The sequence below is a fragment of the Choloepus didactylus genome, chromosome 6, assembly GCF_015220235.1.
Source record: "Choloepus didactylus isolate mChoDid1 chromosome 6, mChoDid1.pri, whole genome shotgun sequence".
Classification (NCBI taxonomy): domain Eukaryota; kingdom Metazoa; phylum Chordata; class Mammalia; order Pilosa; family Megalonychidae; genus Choloepus; species Choloepus didactylus.
Window position 1 is genome coordinate 136,480,659 of NC_051312.1, and position 26,394 is coordinate 136,507,052.

The 26,394-nt window shown below is 45.9% G+C and overlaps 1 protein-coding gene across 2 annotated transcripts in view; it reads left to right on the plus strand.

The window, feature by feature from the left end:
- Positions 1–26,394, plus strand: part of GRIK4 (glutamate ionotropic receptor kainate type subunit 4) — a 441,993-nt gene that overhangs the window by 317,625 nt on the left and 97,974 nt on the right. For both annotated transcript variants that reach the window (XM_037841751.1, XM_037841749.1), the window contains 2 exons: positions 16,518–16,670; positions 17,466–17,570. In XM_037841751.1, coding sequence (XP_037697679.1) covers positions 16,518–16,670; positions 17,466–17,570 — 258 coding nt within the window. The remainder of the gene's footprint in view (positions 1–16,517; positions 16,671–17,465; positions 17,571–26,394) is intronic.

A 26,394-nucleotide genomic window follows, 5' to 3' on the forward strand; every position in this document is an offset into this window, starting at 1 on the left:
GTGAGCTGTAGAACAGCAAGCTCTATCGAGGAGAAAGCAGGGGAGAGTTGCATGGAGGCACTGATTTGCTATTTAGTGATGTCTGCCAGCCTCCCATGGCTGGAGCCTCAATGATGCTGTTGCTGAGAACCACCTGAGTTTAATTAGGATCTAAGCATTTTACTTTTGGGATGATCTACTCCCTCATTCTTCAGATAAGGAACTGAAGCCCAGGTTGGGGGTTGAGAGGAGCATGTCTTGCCCAAGGGCAAACACTGTGCCTTCTGCAGAGTGCAACCAGATTCTCCAAGACTCCTGACTCCTGGTCCTGTGCTCTTCCCATTCCATTGCACCACTGCCCTGCAGGACTAGTTCATCCATCTCTTCCAGAGAGGTTTCCTTTGTGTCCTCACCCGTGTTCTTCTCTTTGTAGTTCCCTCCCCCTACTGTATGCATGATGGAAACAAATGTTTCCCTGGCTGTTCTTTGGTGGATTTAATGTTCTCACTTTGCAGGACAGATCAAGTATTTCTGCTTGTGGCCATTTGTTAAAGGGAAGGTTCTCAGGAGGACAGGACTGCATGGCTTTCTTCTGGTTCACTCACCTGCAATTCTTTGGAGACTGCTTGCTTTCTAGGCCCTGTCCTGGCCATTTTTACATACAGCATTTCATTTTAGTTTCCCAAAGCCCCATGAGGCAGCTCATATGATGCTCACAATAACCATCTAAGGTGACTACTAGCAGTATCTCATTTTACAGATGATGCAGCTGAAGCCCAGAAAGGTTCAGTAAATTGCCATGATTTTACAGCTCATGGATTGAGGAAACGGATGGGAACCTGGACCATATGGCTTTATAGTTCATACTTTTAACCTCTATGCCACTTGCCTCTCTAGGACCATCCATCGATCCCTTACCACACTGTACTGCAGTTTTGTCTGGCACAATGAAAGTACTTGATAGGTATTTGCTGAAGGAATGAATGAATGTCAGGTGGAATGACAAGTTAGAGACAGAAGAAAACGGAAAATAATTAGGTCTAGGAAATGGAAATGGAATGGGTACCCTCTTGGAATGTGAGATTCTCTGGTGGGTTTTTAAAATAAAGTGATACCTGTCTTTGATAAGACAGGTCCAGAGGCAGGACATGTCTAGACAGCTGCACACATGGACACAAATGAGTGGTTGGCCAACACGGTAATCCAGGCTTGAGCCTGCCAGAAAGCAGTGGTGTAGACAAAGTGCCCTCTTACAAAACTCTGAGCCTTTATGGTTTTGTAGTGTGGTGGAAATCTTAGGAAGGAAGAGGTAGCAGTGGGGGTCAGAGATCATGAAGAACCCAGGAAGCTTTGATGGGGGCATTTGGACAGGAAGAACTCCTTTCATAGAGGGTTTATGGAGTAAGCCCAAGAAAGCGATTTTGGATCTGAAAGAGGTAAGAATCCACAGGAGGGGTTTGGAAAGAAACATCTGAAGCAAGGGGATCCTCACCCTCATCAGGTGGCTTAGGGGACAGGGAGGGACTTCCTCACGCACAGTGTGGTGTGCAGGGATAGACTCATCCCTCCTGGCAGGAGTCTACGTCCCATTCTCCCGGTCTGGTCTGCCTTTCTTGCAGTCGTCACTCCACTATATTCCACTGAGGCGCTGATGAGATTGAAAGGCTCACAGAACAATATTGGGAAAGAAAAAAATTATCTGCCTCCTCTCCTCCCACCCAAACCTTGCCCCATTTGGCTTCTGTGCTGCATGTCCAGTTTCTCTCTGAGGGTTTCAGCACTTCCATTAGTGCTGCACGTAGGCTGTGAGCAGGCAGACGAGGGGCCGTTGGTGTCTAGTGGAATCCCTCAGGATGGATCTGACAGAAAGGCCGGGCAAGCGCCTTTCTCAGGGCATGTGTTGCATGTGGTGAAAAGAGCACTGGCTTTGGAGGCAGGAGACCTGGATTCAAATACTGACCTTTCTATTTGCTTGCTAAGTGATCTTAGGTAATTAGTTAATCCTTCCAGGCCTCAGATTCTTTATCTGTACAATTGGACTAATTATGCTGGACCATCTTAGAGGATTGTTGCAAAGATATAATGAGATATGATTCTATCTTCAATTCACAGTTATTCATCAAATAGGTTTATTTAGCCTTCTATATACCAGACAATGGGATAGGCTTTAGTAAATATATTGAGTAGCTTTTGCTACTGTGTAACAAGCAACCACGAAAGCTTACTAGTGTTCAACAATATACATTTAAATAACTGGAGGTCAGCTGGGGATCAGGTTATCTAGGCTGGCTCAGCTGGGCAGCTCTGCCAACCTGGCTGGGCTCACTCCTGCAAGCATGGGTCTGCCAGGCTGGCTCGGCTCACTCGTGTAAGTGTGGGTTGACTGATCAAGGCTAGGCCTAACGGGGCAGCTCTGCTCCATGTATCTTTCCTCCTTCTCCTGGACCAGCAGGCTAGCCTAGAACATTCTCCTGGTGATGCCGGAAGAGCAGCAAAGCAAGTGGAAACACACAAGACCCCATAGTCCTGGGCTCCCATAATGGGCATTCAGTTGCTTCCACCTCATTATGATGGCCAAAGCACACCGAACTCAAAATCAGAGACTGGGGAAATGTACTCCCCGACTCTTTTAAAGGGAAAAATTGCCAAGTCATATGGCAAAGGACTTGAGGATAAAGGATTGGGGCCCATCATGCAGCCTGTCTCAGTAAAGAAGAGCCAAAGTACCTGCCTCCCCATGTTGTGGGGAGCAAGAGACATCCCTAGGAAAATGGTCACTCGAGGTATGGCTACTCCTGGAGAGGTAGGGGAAGGTTCCCCAGAGAAGGCAGCAGCAAATACTTGCTGCTCCCTTTCTGTGTGCAAGACACTGAGCAAGATATAAAGCCAACAGGGTGAACAGAGGGGCCATGTGCTGCCTTGCATAGTCCACCTGAGTAGGATGTCCTGTCACAGGGGAAGCAACCCAGGGCAGCTTAAAAGATGTAAACCCTGACTTCATTTTTCTCCTCCCCAGTTCAGTCTCAAACCTCCCAAGTCTCAGCATCCTACACTCCCCCAGAATGTTTTGGGGCTGGGAGCAATCTGTGAGTGGGAGGGTTCTCTGGAGGCTCCTTCAGTGCTGGGGCTGGATAAAGAGAGTGAAAACAGGCTGTGTCAGGTGTACTGACTGCTCTCTCAGAGGGACGGTGTATGGAGAATAAATGTGAGCCCTAGGCCCAGAGCTGGATGCAGGGAGGTGAAGACCTGAGCTGGCTCACAGAATTGGACTTCTACTTGAGTCAGCTTTATCGTGGCCAAACCCCTTTGGTTTTCTTATCTACGAAATGGGAACTTGTGTTCTTTCTTGCTTAGGAGAGTGGGGGTCCTCTTCCCATTTGGTTTCATCTCAGCAGGGAGCTGAAAAATACCAAAGCCTTCCCTGTGAGGCTATCCCACCCCTACCTCTTTTTCCCTCCTCACAGCATCCTATTATAGGAGTGGCATGTGCCACCTTTTTTGACAGATGAGGAAACTGAGGCACAGAAAAGCTAGGCACAGCCAGAGCTGAGGGTCTGCCAGAAGTCAGTAATCTAACACAGCCTGGGCTGGAGTTTAAATCTGCCTCTTAGTCCCAGGGAAAACCTTCCAGCCATTGTCTCTGTGGCCTCCTGTGGAGGAGGGGAAGGTGTTAACAGATGCTCTTCACCTCCAGAGGTGTGGAAAGGAAGCTCGCAGCAGTGACTACAGCCACAAATCTCACACAAGGCTTCTCTCTTCAGCAACTACCTTCCAAAGAGCAGAGCCTCTTCCTGCCTCGTCCGGGGGGCTACAATTCCCAGCACAGACAGCTCAGCTGTTTCATGTGGTCCTGCTGCCGGGGAGCTGGAAAGCGAGAAAGTACAGCCTGTTTTTGACTCCCCCATCCAGCTTTCTAAAAAGGCTGCAGCCCCCTCCTTCCTCAGAAGAGACGTCTCTTTCCCTCCCTCCTTCTCCCCTTCTTCGCCCTCTTGTCTCCCCTTCTCTCTCCATCTAAATCCATTCCCTCTCCTTTCCTTCTCTCAGCTTCCCCTCCTCCTCGTCTCTCAACCTTCCCCATCCTTTCTCTTCTGTTTCTCTCTGTTGCCCACAGTCGCTATTCCCCACCCCTTCGCCACTCTCAGCATCTTCCCCTTTCCTTTTTCTCATTCTCCAGCCTGTGGGTGTCTCTTTCTTCCTCACCTCCCCAGCCAGAACTGCAGTATTCAAGGTGGAGCTTGCTGGACAAGGGCCCCACTTCTAAGGGCACGGAGAGGGCGAGGCGGCTGAGAGGTCACCCCGAAAGGAAGCTCAGTGCAGCTCGCCCCGGCAGTCCCCGGCAGACAAGGCAAGCAGGAGGAGTGTCGCAAAAGGAGACACAGACCCACGAGTTTCACACACCATTCCCATTAATCAGGCTGCAAAGAAAGAAAATCGTGGAAAATCGTTAAAATTACAGATGGCTAGATTAAGTAATTAGAATTTAGGCTAAAACAGATGTTTGTAATTAAGTGTTTATTTCCTTGACTAAAATCCAGATTGTAAGGACTATTCCATGAGATTTTAGTGATTCCTATCCTGATATTATATTGGGGGGCAGAGTTTAAGTTGGCAGAGATTGAGACAGGTGAGCATTCAGGAGGATCCTGGGAATCTAGTGATCTGGTGGGGGGACATGAGAGTTACAGAGTGTTTAGAAGTTACCCTAACTTTCATTTCAGGGGAGGGGGAAGAAACTTAGCCATGGCTCCCTGAGTCAGAATTTGATTCATCTTAATTCATACAGAGTCTTTCATTCCCCTAAACAATTTACAAACAGTTCAAAAGAAAATAACAATGAAGAACCAAATGAAAATATAAAAACATGAGAATTGAGGGTTCTATGCCAAGCGACATTTTGGTGCCAAGAAAGAGGAGAGGATTTTAAATGAGGTTTGAGCCATTTGGGGGATTTAATATTTAGAAGAGACAGGGACAGAATATGCAGAGACAAGAGCAAAAGGCACGCACAGATGGGGAAGGGGTGCCGCCGAAAGGCAGAGTGGGGCGGTGAAAAGAATGGAAAACACTGGAAGATGGGGTAGGGGGCAACGGGCAGCAAGGACACCCTCCCTGTGGGCCCAGAGATGGACTTGTGTACCCAGTGCTGTTTGGTAACAGAACCGCTTTCCAGGGCTAAATTAGTAAATAATAGCAGAGGGAGAAAGCGACTAGGAGAGCAAAAAAGATCCTTCAGGATGGAGATTTGAAATGAGATGGAAAAATTGATAGGGCAAAGAGATTACAGGCTCCTGCACGATCAGAGGTGAAATTGGGTGAGGGGAGGAGACTGGCAACTGAGGGAGGTAAGCCAGAGGAGCAAGGGATGCAGTTTGGAGGTTCCGGGTGAGAGGCCTGGGCAGATGGGCAGAAGCCTGCAAAAAATGGTGGCCTAATTATGTCCAGGGATCCCTGAGAAGAGGGAACCTGGCTTAGGAGGTTTCAGTTCATGACACTCCAGGCTGAGCCACAGAGAAGACCCGTGAAGACTAGAGCCTACAGGGGAGCTGACATTGTTCTCACTCCCGCTGAAGGCGATACACAGGTGGAGAGGAGACAGGAACCTGGGATTTTCCTTTTGCCTGCTCCCCACCCCAGCATGCCTATCTGGAGTTATAATTACTAGAAGCACCCACAGAACCTTGAAGGCCCTGTAGTTAGAGATTCCAAAGAACACTATCAACAGCACAGAGTGATCTCTCAACATCCGGATCATTCACTAATAAGAGCCTCAGTCGAGAAAACCATGTCCCAGATGGAGTGGGAATAGCAACAACCATGTGGCAGGAAAGAGCCAGGAGCCTGGTGGGAGGATGTGAGAAATGACATCTGAGAGCTTCGTCTGCAAGTCTGCCGTGATGAGCATCTCCAGGGACAAGATGCACAGCCTCACGAGAGTAAGAAGGGCCTGGGTGTGCAGCCCAGTCCTCCCTGGGCACCTAGTGCAAAGTGCCCCAGACACAGATGGTCCCTAGGGCCCTTGGTATCAGCTAGGGTGCTCTCAGCTTTCACTATCAGAAACTCTAAATTAAATTGACTTCTACATAAAGAAAGTGTGTTATCTTATGTCTCAGAAAGCCAAGAGGAGGGGCGGATTCCAGAGTGATGCCACTGGTGACCCAGGTGGCATCTCTGCTCTGTCATCTTTGTTATCAACTTCATCCTCAGGCTGAAGCCAACATGGCTGCAGCAGTTCCAGGCATCACATCAAGATCCAGTAATGACCAGAGGAAGAAAAAAGACAGTCTCCCTTCAGAGAGGAAACTTTTCTGAGAGGCAGCCCTCACTTCATATCTTCGGTTCATATCTCATTGGTCGAAAATGGGGTAACTTGTCCAGTCCTGAGTCACATATTGGCAGGGAAGTGGGGTTACTCTTGTACTGATCTGGCTCACCTGGGAGTTGGGGTTGCATCAGCTTTCTCTGAAGCACATGGAAGCTTTGATGGGGAATGGATGTCTGAATAAATCAGAGGTTCTGTTAGGGAAGAAGGGGAGAATGGGTGAAACCAGCGATGCTCCTCCACTGCCCTCCCCAGCCCTACCCTCATTATCCCATTCCAGAAAAAGCACCAGGTGGCTCTTAACCAAGGGAGTCACATGAGGACAAACAGCCAGTCGTGCCAGGAGGCAAACTGGTCAATGCCCAAACCCAGGGCAGCAGAAAGGCATGCCCACCACCTTTGGCTGCCCCAGCCCTGGCCCAAGAGTCCCATGCTCCCTGTTGGCTGTTGAGAAGGGCAGGATATTCAAAAAGATGGCCTCGGGTTATCCTGGGAGTCCAGGCATGCATACACATAAATCTGATAAAGCAATGACAGCCCCCCAGGCTTCTCCAGGCAAGACTGGTTGGCAGTAAGATGCAAGACAAGGTGGAAGAGACGGGAGAAAACCAGGCTGGAGAATGGGCACCGAAGCCCCAGTCCTTGCTCTGCCTCAGCCTTGCGTTGTGAGCTTGGGCAAGAGGAGAACTGTTAAAGCCTTGGTTTCATCATTTGTAAAACAAGAGAGTTAGACTCGTTGATTTCTAGGATCTCTTCCAGTTCGAACACTCTTGTGATTTGGGGATTCTCAGAATGGAGAGATTAATTGGGAGGCAAGGGAGAAGAGTGGAGCAGAAATTAGTTTACAACGTCAGTCAAATAGCCAAACTGAAGGCTCTAGAAGCCAACGTCAGTAGGGGAATCTTACTCTCCCTCAGGTAGCTGTTTGCCTAAGCGGGAAAGGGAGAGTCTGTGGCATTCATAATTTCCATATTTCCTTTTGGCAAGGAACGGTGAGAAGTCCATTAATAAAGAACCCACATGTTCTCAGGAGACACGAACTATGAGCAAAGGACAAGGAGAGCTGTAGGCTTGCCGGAGAGCACCAGGTGCCCAGGCAGGTGAGCTTCAGATCAAACCAAGAAGGAGTTAGGTGGCCAAAGGGAAGGGCCACAGGATGGAGAGGAGAGCGCTGAAGATGAAGGACAGGGAGGACACAGGGGAGCTTGGCTGGTCAGCAGAGCTCAGCGTTACTTAGCAGGACCGCAGAGATTTACCCCGATCCCGATCCGGGATTCAGGTGCCCTTACCTGCTTGGCCTTTGGATCACAGCTGTGGCTTCAGGACCAGGGGACACGAAGGAGGGGTGATGGAGCTGGGCGGGCAGGTGTCTCAGTGGAGGTGGAGGGACACGATGAATCTGCCTGTCGGATGTCTCTGCTGAGAATGGGGAGGTGTTGAGGTCTACGACACCTGTCAGATTGTAGGGGCTAAATAAATGTGAGAAGAAAGAAAAGACAAGAAGTGGGGGCAGGAAAGAAAGAAGGAGGTAGAGTGGGAAGGAGGAAGAAAGAATACACTGTCCAAATTATTTTGCAATGGACATGAACTTGGATTGGGGCAGAGAAACTATCTGGCTTGTATTTGCCTGTAATTATGTTTTTTAAAGGTATCTTCTTTTAATATCTTTTTTTGTTAGAGAAGTTGTAGGTTTACAAAAAAAGCACACAGAAAATAGAGTTCCCACCCTCTCCACCCCACCCCACCCCACCCCACCCCACAGTTTTCCCTATTCTTAACACTTTGCATCAGTGTGGTACCTTTGTTATAATTAATGAAACAATATTATTATAATTATACTATTAACTATAGCCCAAATTTATTTTAGGGTTCACTGTTTGGGTTGTACTATACTATGTTTTTTTAAAAATTTTATTCTAGTAACATATATACAAACTAAAATTTCCCCTTTTAACCACATTCTAATATATAATTCAGTGTAGTTAATTACATTCACAGTGTTGTGCTAACAGTACCACCATCCACTACCAAAACTTTTCATCAGCCCTAATTGAAATTCAGTACCAATTAAGCATTAACTTCCATTCCCTACCCCCACCCCAGCACCCTGGTAACCTGTATTTGAGTTTCTTAGTATTTTCTTATTCTAATTATTTCATAATAGTGCGATCATACAATATTTTTCTTTTATGTCTGACTTATTTCACTTAACAATGTCTTCAAGATTTATCCAACTTGTCACATGTATCAGAAATTCATTCCTTTTTATGGATGAATAATATTCCATTGTATGTTGTGCCAGTTTGAAGCTGTTGTGGACCCTAGAAGAGCCATGATCTTTTAATCTAATCTTGGGTGGTGGAACCATTTGATTGAATGTTTCCATGGAGATGTGACCCACCCAGCTGTGGGTGAGAACTTTGATTATATGATTTCCATGGAGATGCGGCCCCGCCCATTCTGAGTGGGTCTTAATTAGGTCTCTGGAGTCCTTTAAGAGAGTTCATGGAGAGAAGGAGTTCCCAGAAGCTGAGGGAGACATTTTGGAGAAAAGCTAAGATATTTAATACAGAGTTTGCCCCCAGGAGAAGTTAAGAGCTGATACAGACCCAGATGCTTGGAGATGCAGACAGAAAGACATTTGGAGATGCTAAGCTACGAGATGAAGCCCAGAGTTTTCCCTGGAGAGCTAAGAGAGGACTCCCAGACACTTAGAGAGAAATGCCCTGGGAGAACCAAGCAGAGAGTTGAGAGAAGCTAAAAGAGACAGAAGTCTAGACATTTTGGAGAAAGCCATTTTGAAACACAACCTGGGAGCAAAGGACCAGCAGGCGCTAGCCACATGCTTTCCCAGCCAACGGAAGTGTTCCAGACGCCATAGACCTTTCTTCAGTGAAGGTATCCTCTGTTGATGCCTTAGTTTGGAAACTTTTATGGTCTTAGAACTATAAATTTGTAACTTAATAAATCCCCTTTATAAAAGCCAATCCATTTCTGTTATTTTGTTTAACAGCAGCTTTAGCAAACTGGAACATATGTATATACTACATTTGGTTTATCCATTCCTCTGTTGATGGACAATTGGGTTGCTTCCATCTTTAGGCAATTGTGAATAATGCCACCATGAACACCAGTGTGAAAGTACCTGTTTGAGTCCCTGCTTTCAATTTTTTGGAGTATATACCTAGAAGTGGGATTGTCAGGTCATATGATAATTCTATTTCAGAGGAACTGCCAAACTGTTTTCCACTGTGGCTACACCATTTTACATTCCCACCAACAATGAATGGATGTGCCCATTCTCCACATCCCCTCCAATATTTGTAATTTTCCATTTTTTAATAGTAGCCATTCTAGTGGGCATGAAATGATATCTCATTGTGGTTTGGATTTGCATTTCCCTAATGGCTAAAGATATTGAGTATCTTTTCATGTACTCCACTACTTTGCTGAATTCATTTATTAGCTCTAGTAGCTTGGTGTGGATTTTTCAGGATTTTTTTTATATATAGGATTGTGTCATCTGCAAATAGTGAAAGTTTTGCTTTTTCCATTTTGGGTGCTGTTCCTTTTTTTTTTTTTTTTCCCCTTGCCTGATTGATCTGGCTAAACTTCCAGTGCAATGTTGAATAACAGTGGTGACAGTGGGCATCCTTGTCTTGTTCCTGATCTTAGAGGAAAAGCTTTCAGTCTTTCACCATTAAATATGATGTTAGCTGTGGGTTTTCCATATATGTGCTTTATCATATTAAGGAAGTTTCCTTCTATTCCTAGTGTTCTAAGTGTTTTTATCAAGAAGGGGTTCAGAGATTTTGTCAAATGCCTTTTCTGCATCAACTGAGATGATCATGTGAGTGTTTTCCTTCATTCTTTTAATAGGTGTGTTACATTAATTGATTTTGTTATGTTTAACCACCCTTGCACACCTGGGATAAATCCCACTGATCATAATGTATAATTCTTTTACTGTGCTGTTGCATTTGGTTTGCTAATATTTTGTTAAGGATTTTTACATCTATATTCATAAGAGATACTGGTCTGTAATTTTCATGGTATCTTTATCTGACTTTGATATGAGGGTAGTGTTGGCCTCATAGACTGAGTTAAGAAATGTTCCCTCCCCTTAAATTTTCTGGAAGAGTTTGAGAAAGATTGGTGTTAATTCTTCTTGGAATGTTTGGTAAAATTCACCAGTGCAGCCATCTAGTTCTGGACTTTTCTTTGTGGGAAGTTGATGCAATCTCTTGTTTCTGGTTTATTGAGATACTCTATTTCTTCTTGAGCTAGTGAAGATAGTTTGTGTGTTTCTAGGAATTTGTCCATTTCATCTAGGTTATCTAATTTGTTGGTGTACATTTGATCGTAATATCCTCTTATAGTCCTTTTTATTTCTGTGGGGCCAGTAGTAATGGTCCCCTTTCAATTCTTATTTTAGTTATTTGCATCATCTCATTTTTTTCTTTGTCAGTCTAGCTAAAGGTTTGCCAATTTTATGGATCTCTTCAAAGAACCTACTTTTTGTTTTGTTGATTTTCTCTACTGATTTTTATTCTCTATCTCATTTATCTCTGCTCTAATCTTGGTACTTTCCTTCTGCTCTCTTTGGGTTTAGTTTGTATTTCTTTTGCTAGATCCTCCACTTGCAGGTTTAGGTTTCTGCTTTAGATCTTTCTTCTTGTCTAACATAAGTATTTAGAGCTGTAAATTTCCCTCTCATTACTGCCGTTGTGGCATCCTATAATATTTGGTATGTTGTGTTTTCATTTTCATTCACTTCAAGATATTTCCTAATTTCATCTGTGATTTCTGATCCACTGGTTATTTAATAAGAGTATGTTGTTTAATTTCCACATATTTGTTAATTTTCCAGTTCTCCCTATATTATTGATTTCTATCTTCATTCCATTGTGGTCAGAGAAGATACATTCTATGATTTCAATATTTTTAAATTTATTGATACTTTTCTGTGGCCTAACATACGGTCTATCCTGATGAATGACCCATGTGCACCAGAGAAGAATCTGTATTCTGCTGCTGTTGGGCTGATATGTTCTATATATGTCTTTAGGTCTAGTTAGTTTAGAGTAGCATTCAAATCTTCTATTTCCTTACTGACCTTCTGTCTAGATGTTCTATCCTTTATTGAAAGTGCTGTATTGAAGTCTCCTAAATTAAGGTAGAATTGTATATTTCTCCCTTCAAATCTGTCAATATATGCCTCATACATTTTGGAGACTTTGCTCTTATTTGCATATCTATTTATAGTTGTTATATCTCCTTGTTTAATAGACCCCTTTACCAGTATACAGTTACCTTCTTTGCCCCTCCTAATACTTTTTCACTTAAAGTCTATTTTATCTGGTATTAATATGGCTCTCCCATCTCTTTTTTTGGTCACTATTTGCATGGTATATTTTCTTCCATCCTTTCATTTTCAACCTATCTGTGTCTTTGAATTTAAGATGAGTCTCTTGTAAATAGCATATAGTTGGGTCATGCTTTTTCACCCGTTCTGCCAGTCTCTGTCTTTTGACTGGAAAGTTTAATTCATTTATGTTTAAAGTAACTACTGATAATTCCCAAATTTCTTCTGCCATTTTGCTCTTTGGTCTTTGTAAGTCTTATACCATTTTTGTCACTCAATTCTTCCATTACTGCCTACTTTCATATTTATTTGATTTTTTGTAGTGTACCATTTTGAGTCCCTTCTCATTTCCTTCTGTATATCTGTATATTTTAATTTTTAAAGCAAGAACTAGAAATTTATTGCCACATTATTTGTTGATGAGAAGATGATAGGACAATCAATAAAAAAACTTCAAGCATCAAAATATATTACCTTGTTATTCTTTGCTGAAAGTGGTATGGAAATGCATATACAAGGAGAAGAACTAATTTAAAATTTTCAACTACTGAAGAACTTATTTATTTCTTTAAATGGATAATGGATGTCAAATTGCTATGGTATTTAAATTATATTATATATATTTAAGCATAATGATTTCATTTTTAATCATTGTACATATTTTTCAGATATTTTCTTTGTGGTTACCATGGAGCTTAAATTGAACATCCTGAATCTATAATAATCATATTTAATTTGATATCATCTTAACTTCAATAGCATACACATATACTGTCCCTATTCATTAGTACTGGCAGCTATAATTATCATATGGTTACCTTTACCGGAGACCTTTATTTCTGTATGCCACTTGGAACCACTGTCTAGTATCCTTTCCTTTCAGTCTAAAGAATTCCCTTTAGCATTTCTTGTAGAGTAGGTCTAGTGGTGATGAACTCCTTCAGCTTTTGTTTGTCTGGGAAATGTCTTAGTCTCTCCCTCATTTTTGAAAGAAGGCCTTGCCAGATATAAAATTTTGGGTTGGCAACTGTTTTCTTTCAGCATGTTAAATATTTTATCTCACTGCCTTCTTGCCTCCATGGATTCTGATGAGAAATAAGCATTTAATCTTATTGGGCTCCCTTGTACATAACACATTGCTTTTCTCTTATAGCTTTCAAAACTCTCTCATTGTCCTTGACATTCAACAGTTTGACTACTGTGTTTCTGGGCATGAATCTCTTTAGTTTATCCTGTTCAGGTTCACTGGGCTTCTTGAATGTATTTTCATGTTTTTTTTTTTGTTTATTTGGGGGAGTTTTCTGTCATCATTTCTTTGAATTATCCTTCAGCCCCTTTTACTCTTTCTTTTCCTTCTGGAACTCATGTAATGTGTATGTTGGAATACTTTATGGTGTCCCATAGGTCTTTTAGGCTCTGTTCAATGTTTTTAATTCTTTTTCTTTCTGCTCCTCAGCCTATATAATTTCAATTGTTTTGTATCAAGTTTACTGATTCTTTCTTCTGCAAGCTCCTATCTGCTGTTGAAACCCTTTCAGAAACTTTTCATTTCCATTATTATGGTCTTCAACTCCATTATTTGCTTTCCTTTTTAAAACTTCTCTCTCTTTACTGGGATTCGTGTATTATTCATTCATCATTTTCCTGATACCTTTTACTTCTTTCTTCATGTTTTCTTTTATCTGCATGACCACATTGAGGACCATTTTTTTCTTTGTCTGATATGTCCACTGTCTGGTCTTCTTCACTATTGTTTTCTGAAGTTTAACTTTGTTCCTTGGATTGGCTGTCTTTTCCTGTTTCTTTGTTTGTCTTGTGCTCTTTTGTTGCACACTGTACATTTCAACATTTTAGAGTCTTAAATCTGGGATTAGTCCCTGAGCTCTCTATTTCTTAAATTTGTATCCAGCTAGTGACATAACAGAGATTTCTTGTGGGTCAGGATCTAACAAAAACAAACCAAGGCAAAAAAACACCTTTCTCAGTCTTTGCAAATTGCTCTGCGTTGGTTGACACTTTCCTTCAGAATTTAGCCCTCCTATCAAGAAGATCAGCTTGGGGTGAATGTAAAGTGCATGGTCTTCTCTGTCTTTTCTGAGCCTGCATATTGTCCTGGGCAATTACTCATGTCTCTAGGAATTCCTCTGTTTACAGGAATTCCATTGCCTCCTTTCCTCCCCATGAAATAGACTTTCTCCTCTTCTGGGATGCTCTATTGTATTTCTTAAAGCAAATAATCCTTTGCCCCAAGCCACTTTGATTTAATTGTTTCTCGTACTGATTTAGCTGTCCACAAGCTGCTTGCCCTGACTACAGGACAAGTTCTATGAAGGAGAGCCAGAGAGAAGTTTCCTGTTTCAGCGTTTCAGATTGCCATTCAAATACATCAGCACCTACATACAGGCACCCCTGCCTGCACTTAGGGGTTACTCTGCTCCCTATGGAACAAGGCCAGGGACCCACAATGGGAGAGGAGGCTGGTTCTACACTGTGCCAGGGAAGGGGTGGGGAATGGGCCAGTCAGGGTGCCACGGGCTTTTCCTACAATTTTTAAAGCTGAGTTTTCTTGATTTGGAACTTTCCCTGTTATTGCAACCCTTTAACTATTTTCCTTAGTTTTGAGGAAGATGGTTCTGCCAGGTTTTGTTAGTTGTTCAAAGATTCTCTGGGGGAACAGCACCCTGAAGTGTCTTACACCACCATTTTGGTCAACTGCATGCTTCCTGTAATGATCTTTTTAAAAGACTGTCCAAAGTCAGCTCATCCAGTTCATGGCCCAACATGTAGCATGTAGCAAAACTGTGGTGGAAATAAAGTCAATCTTCTCAGCCTGTTTTCTGCCCTTGTAAATCCCTCTTCATACTACTTCCCAGTACCTTGGTTCAGTAACACCTGTTTTCTGAGTACATGCTAACACCTGTCGCCAGACCTAGTGATGCACAGCCCCTGCCCTCAGAAATAGCTACCCCTGACATTTGCACTTTACCATGTCCATTTCCAGATCCATGAAGTAGGAACTGCTGTCTCTCTTTTACAGATAAAGAAAATGCTGCTCACTCTGATAGGTTGAGTAACGTGCCCCAGGATTACTGAGCACATAAGTGAGGGGCTGGGATCTAGACTCTGGGTTGAGTGTTCCTAGTTGCAAGCTCTTTCTTCTGTATGTTGCTGTCTCAAGTTGTGTAAGCTCTGTCTGGAAAGCTTGAGTAAATCCAAGAGGTCACAAGGTGGCCTCCCTCCCTCTAACCTAGGAAGGTCCAGGGTCTAGGATCCTAGCCAGGTAGGAGGAGAATTATAAGAAGTCAGTCACATGGGAGCATGCTCTGCAAGCCCTCACAGGTGTATCTTTGGTGGAGAAAAGGGACTTCAGAGAGGCAGTATTGAATTGCCATTGGTGAAACATCAAGCTTCCATGACAGAATGTGCTTTGTAATTGGGTGGTGTGTGGACTTCGAGCCTCCCAACATCACTCCTCCTAGGAAACCTCCACCTGTCTTCCTTGGTCTCCTCTCAGGTCCCCTGTGCAGTGTTCACCTTATGGTTTTTTACACTTGCTAGGTTTTCCTTGTCAGAGGACTTGTGCTCATTGAATCATGAAACTGCACATTCCCCAAGGACAGGAGTATTTTGTTTTTCCACTCCTGCCACCTCCTCCCAAACACTCAGCCTTCACCCATAAATACTGCAAACTTTGAGTAACTCATTGAGTAGCATGTAGGCTGGGTCTCATGGACACATTTCAGCCCAGATTAAATTCAATTCAATTGAAGAAATAAATGTTGGGTCCTTACCACCTGGCAGGCCTGTGACAGATAGATACTATGCAGGATACAGAGATTAGGATCCCATGTGTTCCCTGTCTTAAGGAGCTTATAATCTAACAGGGAGAGGTAAAAATATGCATATACAACTGCAATGACCTCTTCTCCATGGTTGTAAGTCCTCAGCAGTTGGACCCCGGCCTACGTTTCTGATTCATCGCTTTCTACTCTCACCTCCCTCCAACTTTGTTCTGCTTGTTCCCATCCCTTTATCTTTGGACATGCAGTTCCACCCTCTGGAATGCCTTCCTCCCTTCCCCAGCTGCCCCCCACTCCCATATCCAGTAACGTATCTACCAAACCCCTTCAGTGCTCAATTCCCACGCTGCATCCTCCAAGAAATATATTCTTGAATCGCTCAACCAGATAAGGTATCTTCCTCTCTGGAACCCCATAGAGCTGGGTGGGTGCATCTCACTCACAGTACCTTTATTTGTGTTCCATGTCCCTGTATCACCCTCCCCCATGGCTGTAATCTATCACTGGAAGAGGGTCTCACTCATTTTCAGGCTTTGAACTTGTGTGCTCCATATATACTCATCAAATTGAGTTGTACAAAGCAGACTGTAATATTAGATACATCTAGGAAGAAACCATACCACAGGGATCTTCTGGGAGGAAGTGACCTTGTAGAATAAGCAGATCTGAGATAGGCCTAAGTTCTCCCTTCTCGGGAATTCCTGAAAGCCAAGGAAGTTGCTGTTTCCCTAGAGCAAAAAGAGAGAAGGGGCCCAAAGGGATAGCTTGAGACTTGAGTCCCTTTGCTTTTGCCAGCGGGGCCCGCCTTGGTGAGGCCCAGGACCGTTAGCCAAAGCAGAGCCTGCCAGTCCAGTGACAGGAGGTGGATCAAGGACAGCAAAGACATGCCCTGATTTCTGCCTTCTTTTGCTTTTCTTCTGTTTTCCGCCTGCTCCATTTGTTCCTCTCTTCCTTCCTTCCTGCCCACCCCTCCCCTTCCTTCACCCCATTTCTTCCTCTCTGCTCCCCTCGTCCACTCGCCCACGTGGCCACCTCCTCCTGCCGGGCCTCCCAGCTCTCCTCCGCACTGCTGTTCGACGCTGTCTACGCTGTGGTGACCGCAGTGCAGGAGCTGAACCGGAGCCAGGAGATCGGCGTGAAGCCCCTGTCTTGCGGCTCGGCCCAGATCTGGCAGCACGGCACCAGCCTCATGAACTACCTGCGCATGGTGAGGGCCACGCCCCAGGTTAAACAGCGGGCTGTGGGGACCCCAGTTCAGCAGAGCAGGGGTCACATGTGCTCCCCGGATCCCTAAAAAGTCCACAGAATAAACAGCAAGGCTTTTCACAAGGCAACGGCCCCTGAGCCTTAGACTATTAGAGGCCTCCTCAATTCCAGGCTCCAAACCTGACTTCTCTGCTCAGAGGTGGCCCCCTCAAAGCTCAGCACGGCACAGCTGGGGAAGGGCAGTGCTTCTGGTGGCTGACCCCATGGGGTGCTTCCAGGCTCAGGCCTTCCAGCATTGTGGGCTTTTCCCAGTGTTCTTCTCCCCAGCAGAGCCTTTTCTGGTGGGATAGGCCTGGATCTATAACCGACAAAGAAAACATCTGTTGGAGAAGCATGGTCCAGAGTCTGTTTGTATTTATGGTCAGCAGGGGCGGCCTCCTGACTTCATGAGACATGGGGGTTGGGTGAGCAACTGCCCAAAGAAGATAAAATCTATTAATAAGCAAGGGCTTGGAGCAGGGGCACAGAGGAGCCAGAGCTTAAGCTAGAATCGTGGCAGGTGTAGCGTCATTGGGTGTGGGAGCATCCTCCTCCTCCAGCCCCAGCCAAGTCAGAACTGGCTCCAGCGACATCCCATTTGTAGAATAAGGTGCTGTGGCTGGGAGGAGGGCAGAATGGATCTGTGCGTCTTCTGCATTCTTGAGTGTCCTTAAATAGAGCATGTGTGGGATGCTTGCTTGGGGCCGAGAGGAAGCTGGGGCCTATTTGGTGCTGTAACTCACGCTCTCTTGGACAGGTAGAATTGGAAGGTCTCACCGGCCACATTGAATTCAACAGCAAAGGCCAGAGGTCCAACTACGCCCTGAAAATCTTACAGTTCACGAGGAATGGCTTTCGGCAGGTAAGCCACGTGATGGCAGATCCCTCCTCTTCGTTCCTTGCTCTGTCCCCAGCTCATTTCTTCAGCTTCTTGGAACTCTGGCTGATCACCTGGTCTCAGTGGTCCCCCAGAGCAAAAGGCCACATCCTGTGCGAGGTGCCTGGCGTGCGCCAGCCTCACCCCACCTGCCACCAGGATCAGCCTGTATGCGTCAGGGGCTGCCCGCCCGGCAGGATACCAAGAGGGAGAGACCCATGCTTTGTGAGGGAGAGGGGCAGAGGAGGGTGCCGTGTAAGGAAGGATTCCCAGGCCTTGTCCACGATTTTGCATTATTCTACTCCCTGACTCTCGCCCTCACTCTGGAACCAGCGTTGGAGTCCGTGGAGCCCGCTGGTAAGGCACAGATTGGATCCCATGTGGGCTGGGGGATTCCTTCAGCATTGGGGGTGGGCTGCCTGCTCTCTCCCATCAGCTCTTCTCTGACCAACCCTCTCCCCACATAGCCATCACACCCTCCCTACTCTCTGCGACCTGTCTACTCCCCGTCATCTCCAGGAGGCTTTGTCCTTTGGAACTCCTTTCAGCTTCCTACTCCTCCATTAACCTTCTTATTCTCCTTTTCTCCAATTCTCTTACATCAGAGGATGCAAGGATTCTGACAGTCAGTCCACATGTTTCTCTGACGGTCTGTCCATCCTCCCCATCGCCCTAACAGTTAACTCCCTATTCTTATTCTAGCTCTTCTCCAGCCTCAGGAAGACTGAAAAATAGGAAATGAGGCACAAATTGCAGTAGAAAGCAGACACATTAAAGAGCTTCCTGACTTCAGGGTGGCTGAACAGGGAACATAGCTATGAAGGAGCTTCAGAATCTCCTTTCCAGGGGACTCTGAAGAATCATCATCATCATCATCACCATCATCATCATCACAGCAGTTTTCATTTATTAAGTATGTACCATGGGCCATATACTCTGTGTTAGCTGCATCACATGTATTTGCTCATTTAACCTTACAAAGTAGGGATTTAGTATTAATCTCCACTTTACAAACGAGGAAACAGGCTCAGGGAAATTACTTGGCTTGTCCTTGAATAATTAATAATGACAGAGCTGTGTTTTGAATCCAAATATGTCGAACTCTAAAGCCCAAGTGCTTAGCCATTAAGACAAATTATGCATCAGAATCGCCTTGGTAATCTGTTAAAGATGAAGAGTTTTAGGCTCTTCCCTGGAAGTGTCTGAGCAAGCAGAGGCCTAGGGTGAGGCCCAGGAAGAGAAGTCTCCATCAGACCATCCCTCAGGCCCCGTGTCCGAGAGGCCCCGAGTTGGCTCTGCTCACGAGGCCCAGTGGAGTTCTTTCCAGGAGGACAGTGGTTGTGCTGGGCCCTGAGACAAGGCCACCCTTCTTGGAAGACTACAAGGTAAAAGGAAAGAGGCCCAGACAGGTAAGAATAGGCAATGCCGATAGCTACCAGTTTTTGTAACTTCTGAAATGGGGGCTGGGTCAGGTAGACATCCAGGGACTGCAGGGTGGAGTATGACAAAATGGTTCTTTCATCATCTAACAATTCATTTATTGAGCACGTACAATGTGAATGTGGTGGGTGTGGGGAAACAAAACTGACAAAGGCCCAGCACCTGCACTGAGAGAGCTCACACTTTGGAGGTGAGACTGATATAGAAAAGCAAAAGTGCAATTTGGGGTTATTAAACGCAGATCATGCCCTCAGGCTCATAGTTCCCTGAGCAAAGGAAGCTGCCAGCTTTTAGGGCATTGCCAGGAAGGCTTTCCTCTGAGCTCCACCTATGCTTGGAAGATGCGAATCAAAGGACAGTCGTTCATTCTTACAAGAAACATTTGTTGAGTGGTGACTGCCAGGCTCTCTTTCCAGACAGTGGGGATTCACAGGTTAAAAAAAAAATAGTCAATGCCAGCTTTTGTGGAGATATATTCTGGTAGGGGGCAGGCAACAGGCAAACAAATGCATATGTAACATAATGTCAGTAGTGATAAGGGCTATGAGGAAAAATAAAACAGGGTAAGGACATGGAAAGTGTGTGGAGAATAATGACGGAGGAGAAGTGATTAGGAGACCCAAGGCTCACTCCCAGCCCCAGCCCAACTCCAGAGAAAGCCCAAGTTCAGGAGTTGAGCCCCTACCCTCCATCCAGACTTCAGCCCTGCTTTCTGAGTGCTCCCCAGAAAGAGCCCATTTCCAGCACCCCTTCCGTGAAGCAGCACCTGCAGTGGCTGAGCTGGCCCGTGGGCCTGATGCCGCCCTTCACCCGAACAACAGCTGATTAAGCTCAAAGCACCTCTTCACCTCACTCTGCTTCTCCAACAGCAGTCACTCAGGCTGACTTTTGAGTCATTAGCGGTAAGCATGGCCAACTGCCCCACCCTTGCAAGGGATTCAGCTCCGGGGCATCCTAAGCAGCGGGGCTTCTGTTCTTACAGGCCTGCTGTTCCTTTATCAGCAGCAACTGTGATTGCCGTGGGGCAGGGCTTCTCCAATGTAAGTGTACACAAGAATGGCCAGTGGTGCTTGTTGTAAGATGCAGATTCCCAGGCCCCACAGCCATAAATTCTGAGTCAGTAAAACTGATTAATTCTGCATATTTTTAACCAGCACCTAGATGGATGACAATAACGCAGGTGGTCCACAGACTACCCTTTGAGAAAAACTGCCCTGGAAGAGTGTCAGTGAAACTGCAGCCTCTATGCACAGAATTTCTACTTGACCTCCCCCCATGCCACCCCCATCTTTTTGAGCTAATGTTAAATGGAATCTGCTACAGAAGTGGCCAGGAGGCTGGTGTTTTTTTTTTTTTTTTAATCTTTGGTTACCCTAAAGGACACACACTCCTAATTGGACTTATGAAGTGGAGTAATAATCCTCTTTATTACTCGTATTTCTTCAAAAAATCTGGTGACTGTCCTACTGCTTTCCTGCCTGGTTCAGGCTCCGTGAGTTACCAAGTGGAAACTGCAAAATTTATCACAGGCACAGGTGTAGCTTCGCAGCTCTGGTCCCCAGGTCCCATCCCAATCACCAGCCCAATCTTCCCCTCTTGACAGGTGTCCTTCCCCTGCTTATTACAGGATGAAGAAATGGTTTGGGAAGTGATAATTAATTGGGCTTCTCGTTTAGGGGTGGGAATGTCAGTGTCTGCTCTAATGTTGTCCCAATTCCGCCCAAGGTGATGCTGGCAGGGGAAGGGAGGATGACAGTAGCAAAGGAAGTAACTTCTCTTTAGTACCTGTTACGGACCACAGACCACGTGGGCACTTTGCACAGATTACTTCCAATCTCAAGGACAACCCTGCCTGGCAGATAAATTCCCATTTCACACATGGGGAAACTGAAGCTCAGAGAGGGTAAAGAACTTGGCTCAAGTCTCACTATTAGCCAAGACTTTAGATAGAGCTGAGTCCACTCTTGGGTTTCTCTAACTCCAGAGAACATGCTTTTTGGCCGCCTACTCTTGGCTTTTTCTCCCTTTCCCAGAACTCCTAAGCCCCAAATCAAAAAACTTTACCCGGGTCAGTTCCTAATGACCTGTTGGGCTGGGCTTTCTTTAGTAATGGCATCTTCTCATGTTGATTTGCTTTTGTTCTTTCTCTTTCTGTCTGGGTAAGTGGCTATTAAGAGCTGGTTTTGATTATTTAGAAAGCACCATGCAGGGACTCAGTGTGTTGTAATTGGTAAAACGTCTGAACCAAATGCCATATTCCCTGCCAGTGGCTGATTAAAGGATTATTACCATTTGTAAAGCAGTCTTTCAGAATTCAAGGCCATTTTCTACCATTTAAAAAATTACTATTTTGATTCTGTTCGGAGAGGGTTTTCTGTCTTGGGACTCTGTGGAGCTTCCTTCTGGAGCCTGTTTAAGGGAAGAGGTTCCCTGTGGCATCTCGTAAGTGACACTTCTGAATCTGGATCATCTTCTAATTATTTATTTATGACCATCGAAGTCCATAGTATTACTTTCAGGTTTTCTAGCTTGATCACCCAGGTTTTCCCAGTGTTAGATCTCCCCTTTCCATCTCATTTTTTCCCTCCACACCCCCAAAGGATGCCTTGGGTAGAACCGGAATAGTATAGGCTCCCTTTCCAGATTTAGAAATCCCATTTGAAAAGGCAAGGGAAAAAAAGAAGCATGGCATCTGAGGTATTAGAGGGCCCTTAATTCCCTTCATTTAACTTGGTCTAAAGATTAGAGATTCTGAGCAGCCCTCAGTGACTTTGTTAGGGCCGTAATAAGACGAGCACATCTTTCATCTGAGAATCGGAAATAGTTTAACAGGCTCTAATTAAGCCTTGGGGAGGGGAAGGGCCAAGGCACTGGGCTTTGACATTCCTGGCTAAAGCTGTGGGATCTAAACTTTTCTGTAGGTTCACTGTATATTGCAATGAATATCACTGTGCAGTGAAGATGGTGACCCTGTGGCCTGGCTGATCCCAGAGGATTATGGAAACTAGATTTGCACAGCACCCTCTCTGCTCTTTGCCTATGGGTTAGATAGAAAGCCAGCTCTGCTGACATCATCATCATAGTAGCTGACACTTATTGAGTGTCTACCACATGCATGCACAGTGCTGGGTGATGTACATTTATATTTGAAATTTCTCATCCTTTCATCAACTGTGCATGAAAGCTGTTCTGTCCATCTTGCAGGTGAAGAAACTGAGACAGAGAGAATGTGTCCACATTCATGCAGCTAGTAAGTGCCAGACTTAAGAATTGAGTCTGGATCCAGCTGTCTTCAAAGTCCATGTTCTTTCCACTATACAGCATGGTACTAGAACATGTTGGAAGGGCCTCTAGTCTAATCTTCCAACCTAAAGCAAAAATATTCTGCACAGTGTCCCCCAGCCTCTCCTTAAGCATGTCCTGCACTGGGGAATTCCCCGCCGGCCTCTCGAGGGAGCACATTCCAGATTCTTCCAGACGTTGGGTCAAAGCTTGCAGCCTAAATCTGCACTGTGGAACAGTCCACCACAAGCCTGCCTCCTCTTTCTTGCTCTTCAAATATTCAAAAACAGTGTCATTTCACTTCATTTATGCATTCATTCGTTCCTGAATGTAGCATGAATTTTTTGAGCTACTACTCTGTGTCATGCATGGGCTGGGAATATAGAGATAAGTGAGTCATATTCCCTTCGAGAGCTCCTAGTCTTTCAGAGAAGGCAAAGATTGCAAACAGCTTTTACCACCACTACGGTGCATAAATTGTTAGACTCCTCTTTTTTTCTTTTTTTAACTTCTCCAAGCAGTAGCCCAGAGCTGTTCCCAGTGTTTTGTGGCTTCCAAATCTCTCATTACTGATGGTTTTTGGTTTGTCTAGGTCTCTATTAAAACAAGAAGCCCAAATTGAAAGACGAGCTTCAGGCAGGGGGGAAAGGTGGCTGAACAGCTCAGAGCTGAGAGCCCTGTGGGATTATCAGTTTCTTCAGTCCGAATGCGTAATTTCTGGTCACTGTGTTAGCTTTCTTACTGACATTAGTTTCCCAATTTTTGATTCATTCTGAACTCTGGGCTTTGGGGTCAATTAATTACTCTATTTACCTCCCCCCTCCTAAACACATAGGGTCATTTTCACCTGAACTTTTCACAGAAAACAGAGCTGAGCCACCCTTTACTTGGGCAGTGATTCTTTTAGCTCTGTGTTCCTATGGAGATGGAGAGATTGGGAAGGCTCGCCCAGAATGGGCAAGAACAAAGCTGTGCGAGCTGATAGCATATTTTGTTTTCCAGTGCTGATAGTAACTCAGCTCCAAGAGGCTGGCTTTCCGGAATAATTTAAGCACAGTTCTAACCAGCGATGGGAGGATGGATGAAATGGCTTTCCTGTGCCACCCCCACAAACCAAGAACTTGAGGATTCCGAGAACCCAGTTCCAACTTCTTGGTGTTCCTGCAGGTCTCCACCAGTTGCAGGGAAGACAGGCTGCCTCTCTTTAGTCTCCTCTCCTGTAGTTTTCCCTGATGGAAGCCCACACAGAGGCAAGGCTGCCTCCTTTCTGGGAACGTCTGGGACCCTCTGGTGTTCACAGTGGCAGGGCTCATTTGGCAGCACCCCCAGAGTAGTGTAAAGGCGGCTCTGCATTTCTTCTCATAGCTCTCTCCAGACTGGACCACCCGGAATTGCCTTCTGTTGCTTTGATGGCAATTTTAGCAGACCTGCTGGTGGGTTCCACCCCATCCCCACCTCCAGACCAATCCCCCACTTCACAAACAAACACCCAAAGCACAGCCACAAGGAAACCTAATATCACCCTGTCACATCGGCGACTGCCTGGCTATTGCCTTCCACTGGCATCGGGGGAACAGTGAACAAGGATCTCATTTTCCCCATGGAGAGGTCTTTCCCGGCATCTGCGCCCTTTTCCCCCAGCCCCTCTCCTTCTGAGAGAGGTGACAGCTCCAATTCCATTTGCACTAACAAGAACAGCCATTACGGTTCAGACAGGTTGCCAGTGGGGGGGAGCAGCCTAGAGGATGCTGCGATTGTTACTGCCTAATACATTTTCAATTTGAGGAAGGCGTTTACCATAAATATGCAGATCTGCGAAGCTGCCTTGGCTGAGACCTTGCTCAGAATGCTGGAGCGGAGGCTAAAATGCTGGAAATCAGCAGCCTCCAGTGCCAGCTCCCCAACTGGGGACAGGCCTGACAAGAACGAGCCAAATGGGGAGGCTCTTTGGCGGGTGATTCGCTGAGAGCCAAAGCGACTTTGCCTTTGATAAGGAGATTCTGAGGCAGCAGATCTGGGTACAGGGAGGGAGAGAGGGTTTGGGGGCTGCTTTGAAGGTTGCTGAGAAGTCACTTACCTCTTCCTTTTAATTTAGGAGGCGGGAGAAGGGGAATTGGCCTGAGGTTTAAAATAGCTAGACAACGTCTCGTAGAATGTCATAAATTCTTAGGAGTTGGAGGAGAACCCAAAGATCATCTGGTCTGACTTCCCTATTAGAGAATGCAAATGTGAGCATGTCGTTCCTGTGGCTCCTGTTTGCTTTTGGGGTGAAATCACTACTCCTTGCCCCCTGGCCTGCCAGTCACCGTCAAACACTGGGCCTCAGCAATACTCAATCCTGTGTTGGCCCTTGAACACAGCAGTCTCCCTCATAATCCTGTGCACCCCCAGTTCTCCCCTGGCTGTTCCAACTCATGACTGCCAACCTCAGCTCAGATGGCCCCTCCTCCAGGAAGTCTTCCCCGACTGACCCCAACCCCTATAAGCTGGGTGAAGTGCTCCTTTTATGTGCTCCCTCTGCCCACTCTGCTGTAGCAGTCTCATACTCTTCTCACTTCAGGACTGGGGGCTCACATGGCTGCTTAGAGTGATGTGAAATATGGGTTTGGAGAGTGAATGTGAGTGAGAGAGGAACTGGCGTGTGCAGAGCCCAAGGCTGGGGATGGAGAAGGGAGGGGAGCTGGGAGCCAACCAGATGTGCCACCAGGCCCCTAAGGAATTCATGTCCAGTGGAGTGTCGGAGGCCTGGGGACCTGCAGATTTTGTCCTGAGAGGTCTCTAAAACCACCGCTCCCCTATTTGCTCAAGACAGTCTTTATGCGACAAGCCTCCCCGTTGGCAACTAGAACTCAGAAATTCAAAATGGGCGGCCCCTCAGATCACTGGTGCATTTCTCCGTTTCCAAGTTCTTTTTGTCCTCTAATAGCAATACTCTAGCTAATTAAAAGGCCATTAACCTCCTCCTCCAGAGAGGGAGTCTGGCCCTCCCGGCTGCCTGGGAACCAAGGCAGGAGAGCTGGCTTTGGAAGAAGGTAACTGGAAGGCCTTCTCTCTCCTCCTGCCTCCCAGGCCCCATAAGTCTTGTTCTTACTCCCAAAGTACAGGGACTTCCTGCTTATCAGCTTTGATGGGAAATTCACCAACTGCAGAAGCTTGTTCACACATCAACCAGCAAACAAATTAGAGATACTTAAATTTTCAGATTGGTGGTGGTGGTGGGGTGGGTAGGTTCTGCTTTTGAGCAGAGGAGCAGGGTTTCAAAGTGCTGTGTTTTAAATATATTTCTTGTGATGTGCCCGATCACGCTTCCTACCTGAGCTCAGCTGGGGACGTTTGCCAGTTCTGAGTGACTCCTTCCCATGGCTCTTCAGCCAGCTCATGCCTGGGAGAGCTGGAAGAGGCCAGGCTGCTAATTTCATGTCACGAAGCAGTGTGCACCAGGCAGCTCCGGTGAGAGGTGAGGCAGGCCATGGGCCAGAAGTGTGGGCATGGAAGGCAGGGGGACCAAGGGGGACAAAGGAAAACCCAGGGAGACGAGCGGGAGCAGGCAGTGTGGGGTCATGGAAAGAGCATAGAGCTTAGCAGTGGGAAACTCAGGTATGTGTCCCAACTCTCACAGTTTCCAGCTCTCTGAGCCTTCATTTCTTCCTCAGTAAAATAGGGATGACGATGGTAAGAATATCTGCTTTATGTGCATCATACCGTTTTTGTGAGAACAAAATGATACATTGTCGGTGGGTGTGCTTTGAGGATTTGACTACACTGTGCACATTTTCCTTCTGTCGTCTCTCGTGGAGATTTCTGTCTATAGATCACTCCATCTCTGTGTGCAGGATTCCTGGAATTTTGGTCTAGCCTGGTTCAGGGAGAGGGAAGGACAGAGCAGGAGTGAGCACTAGGTTCACTCACTCCTTCCGAAAGCCCAGAGCCATGGCAGAGGCCTGCAAAGGCCAGCCCATATGTCTGTCATGCTTGGTGGGGATAAATTCTGCTCGATGACCCTTCCTCCTTCAGGATGGGTCCCTACAGCCTCCCCTCTCCCCCATCAGTCCATCCTCCCCTGCCTAATGTGGCAGCCTCACCCCTT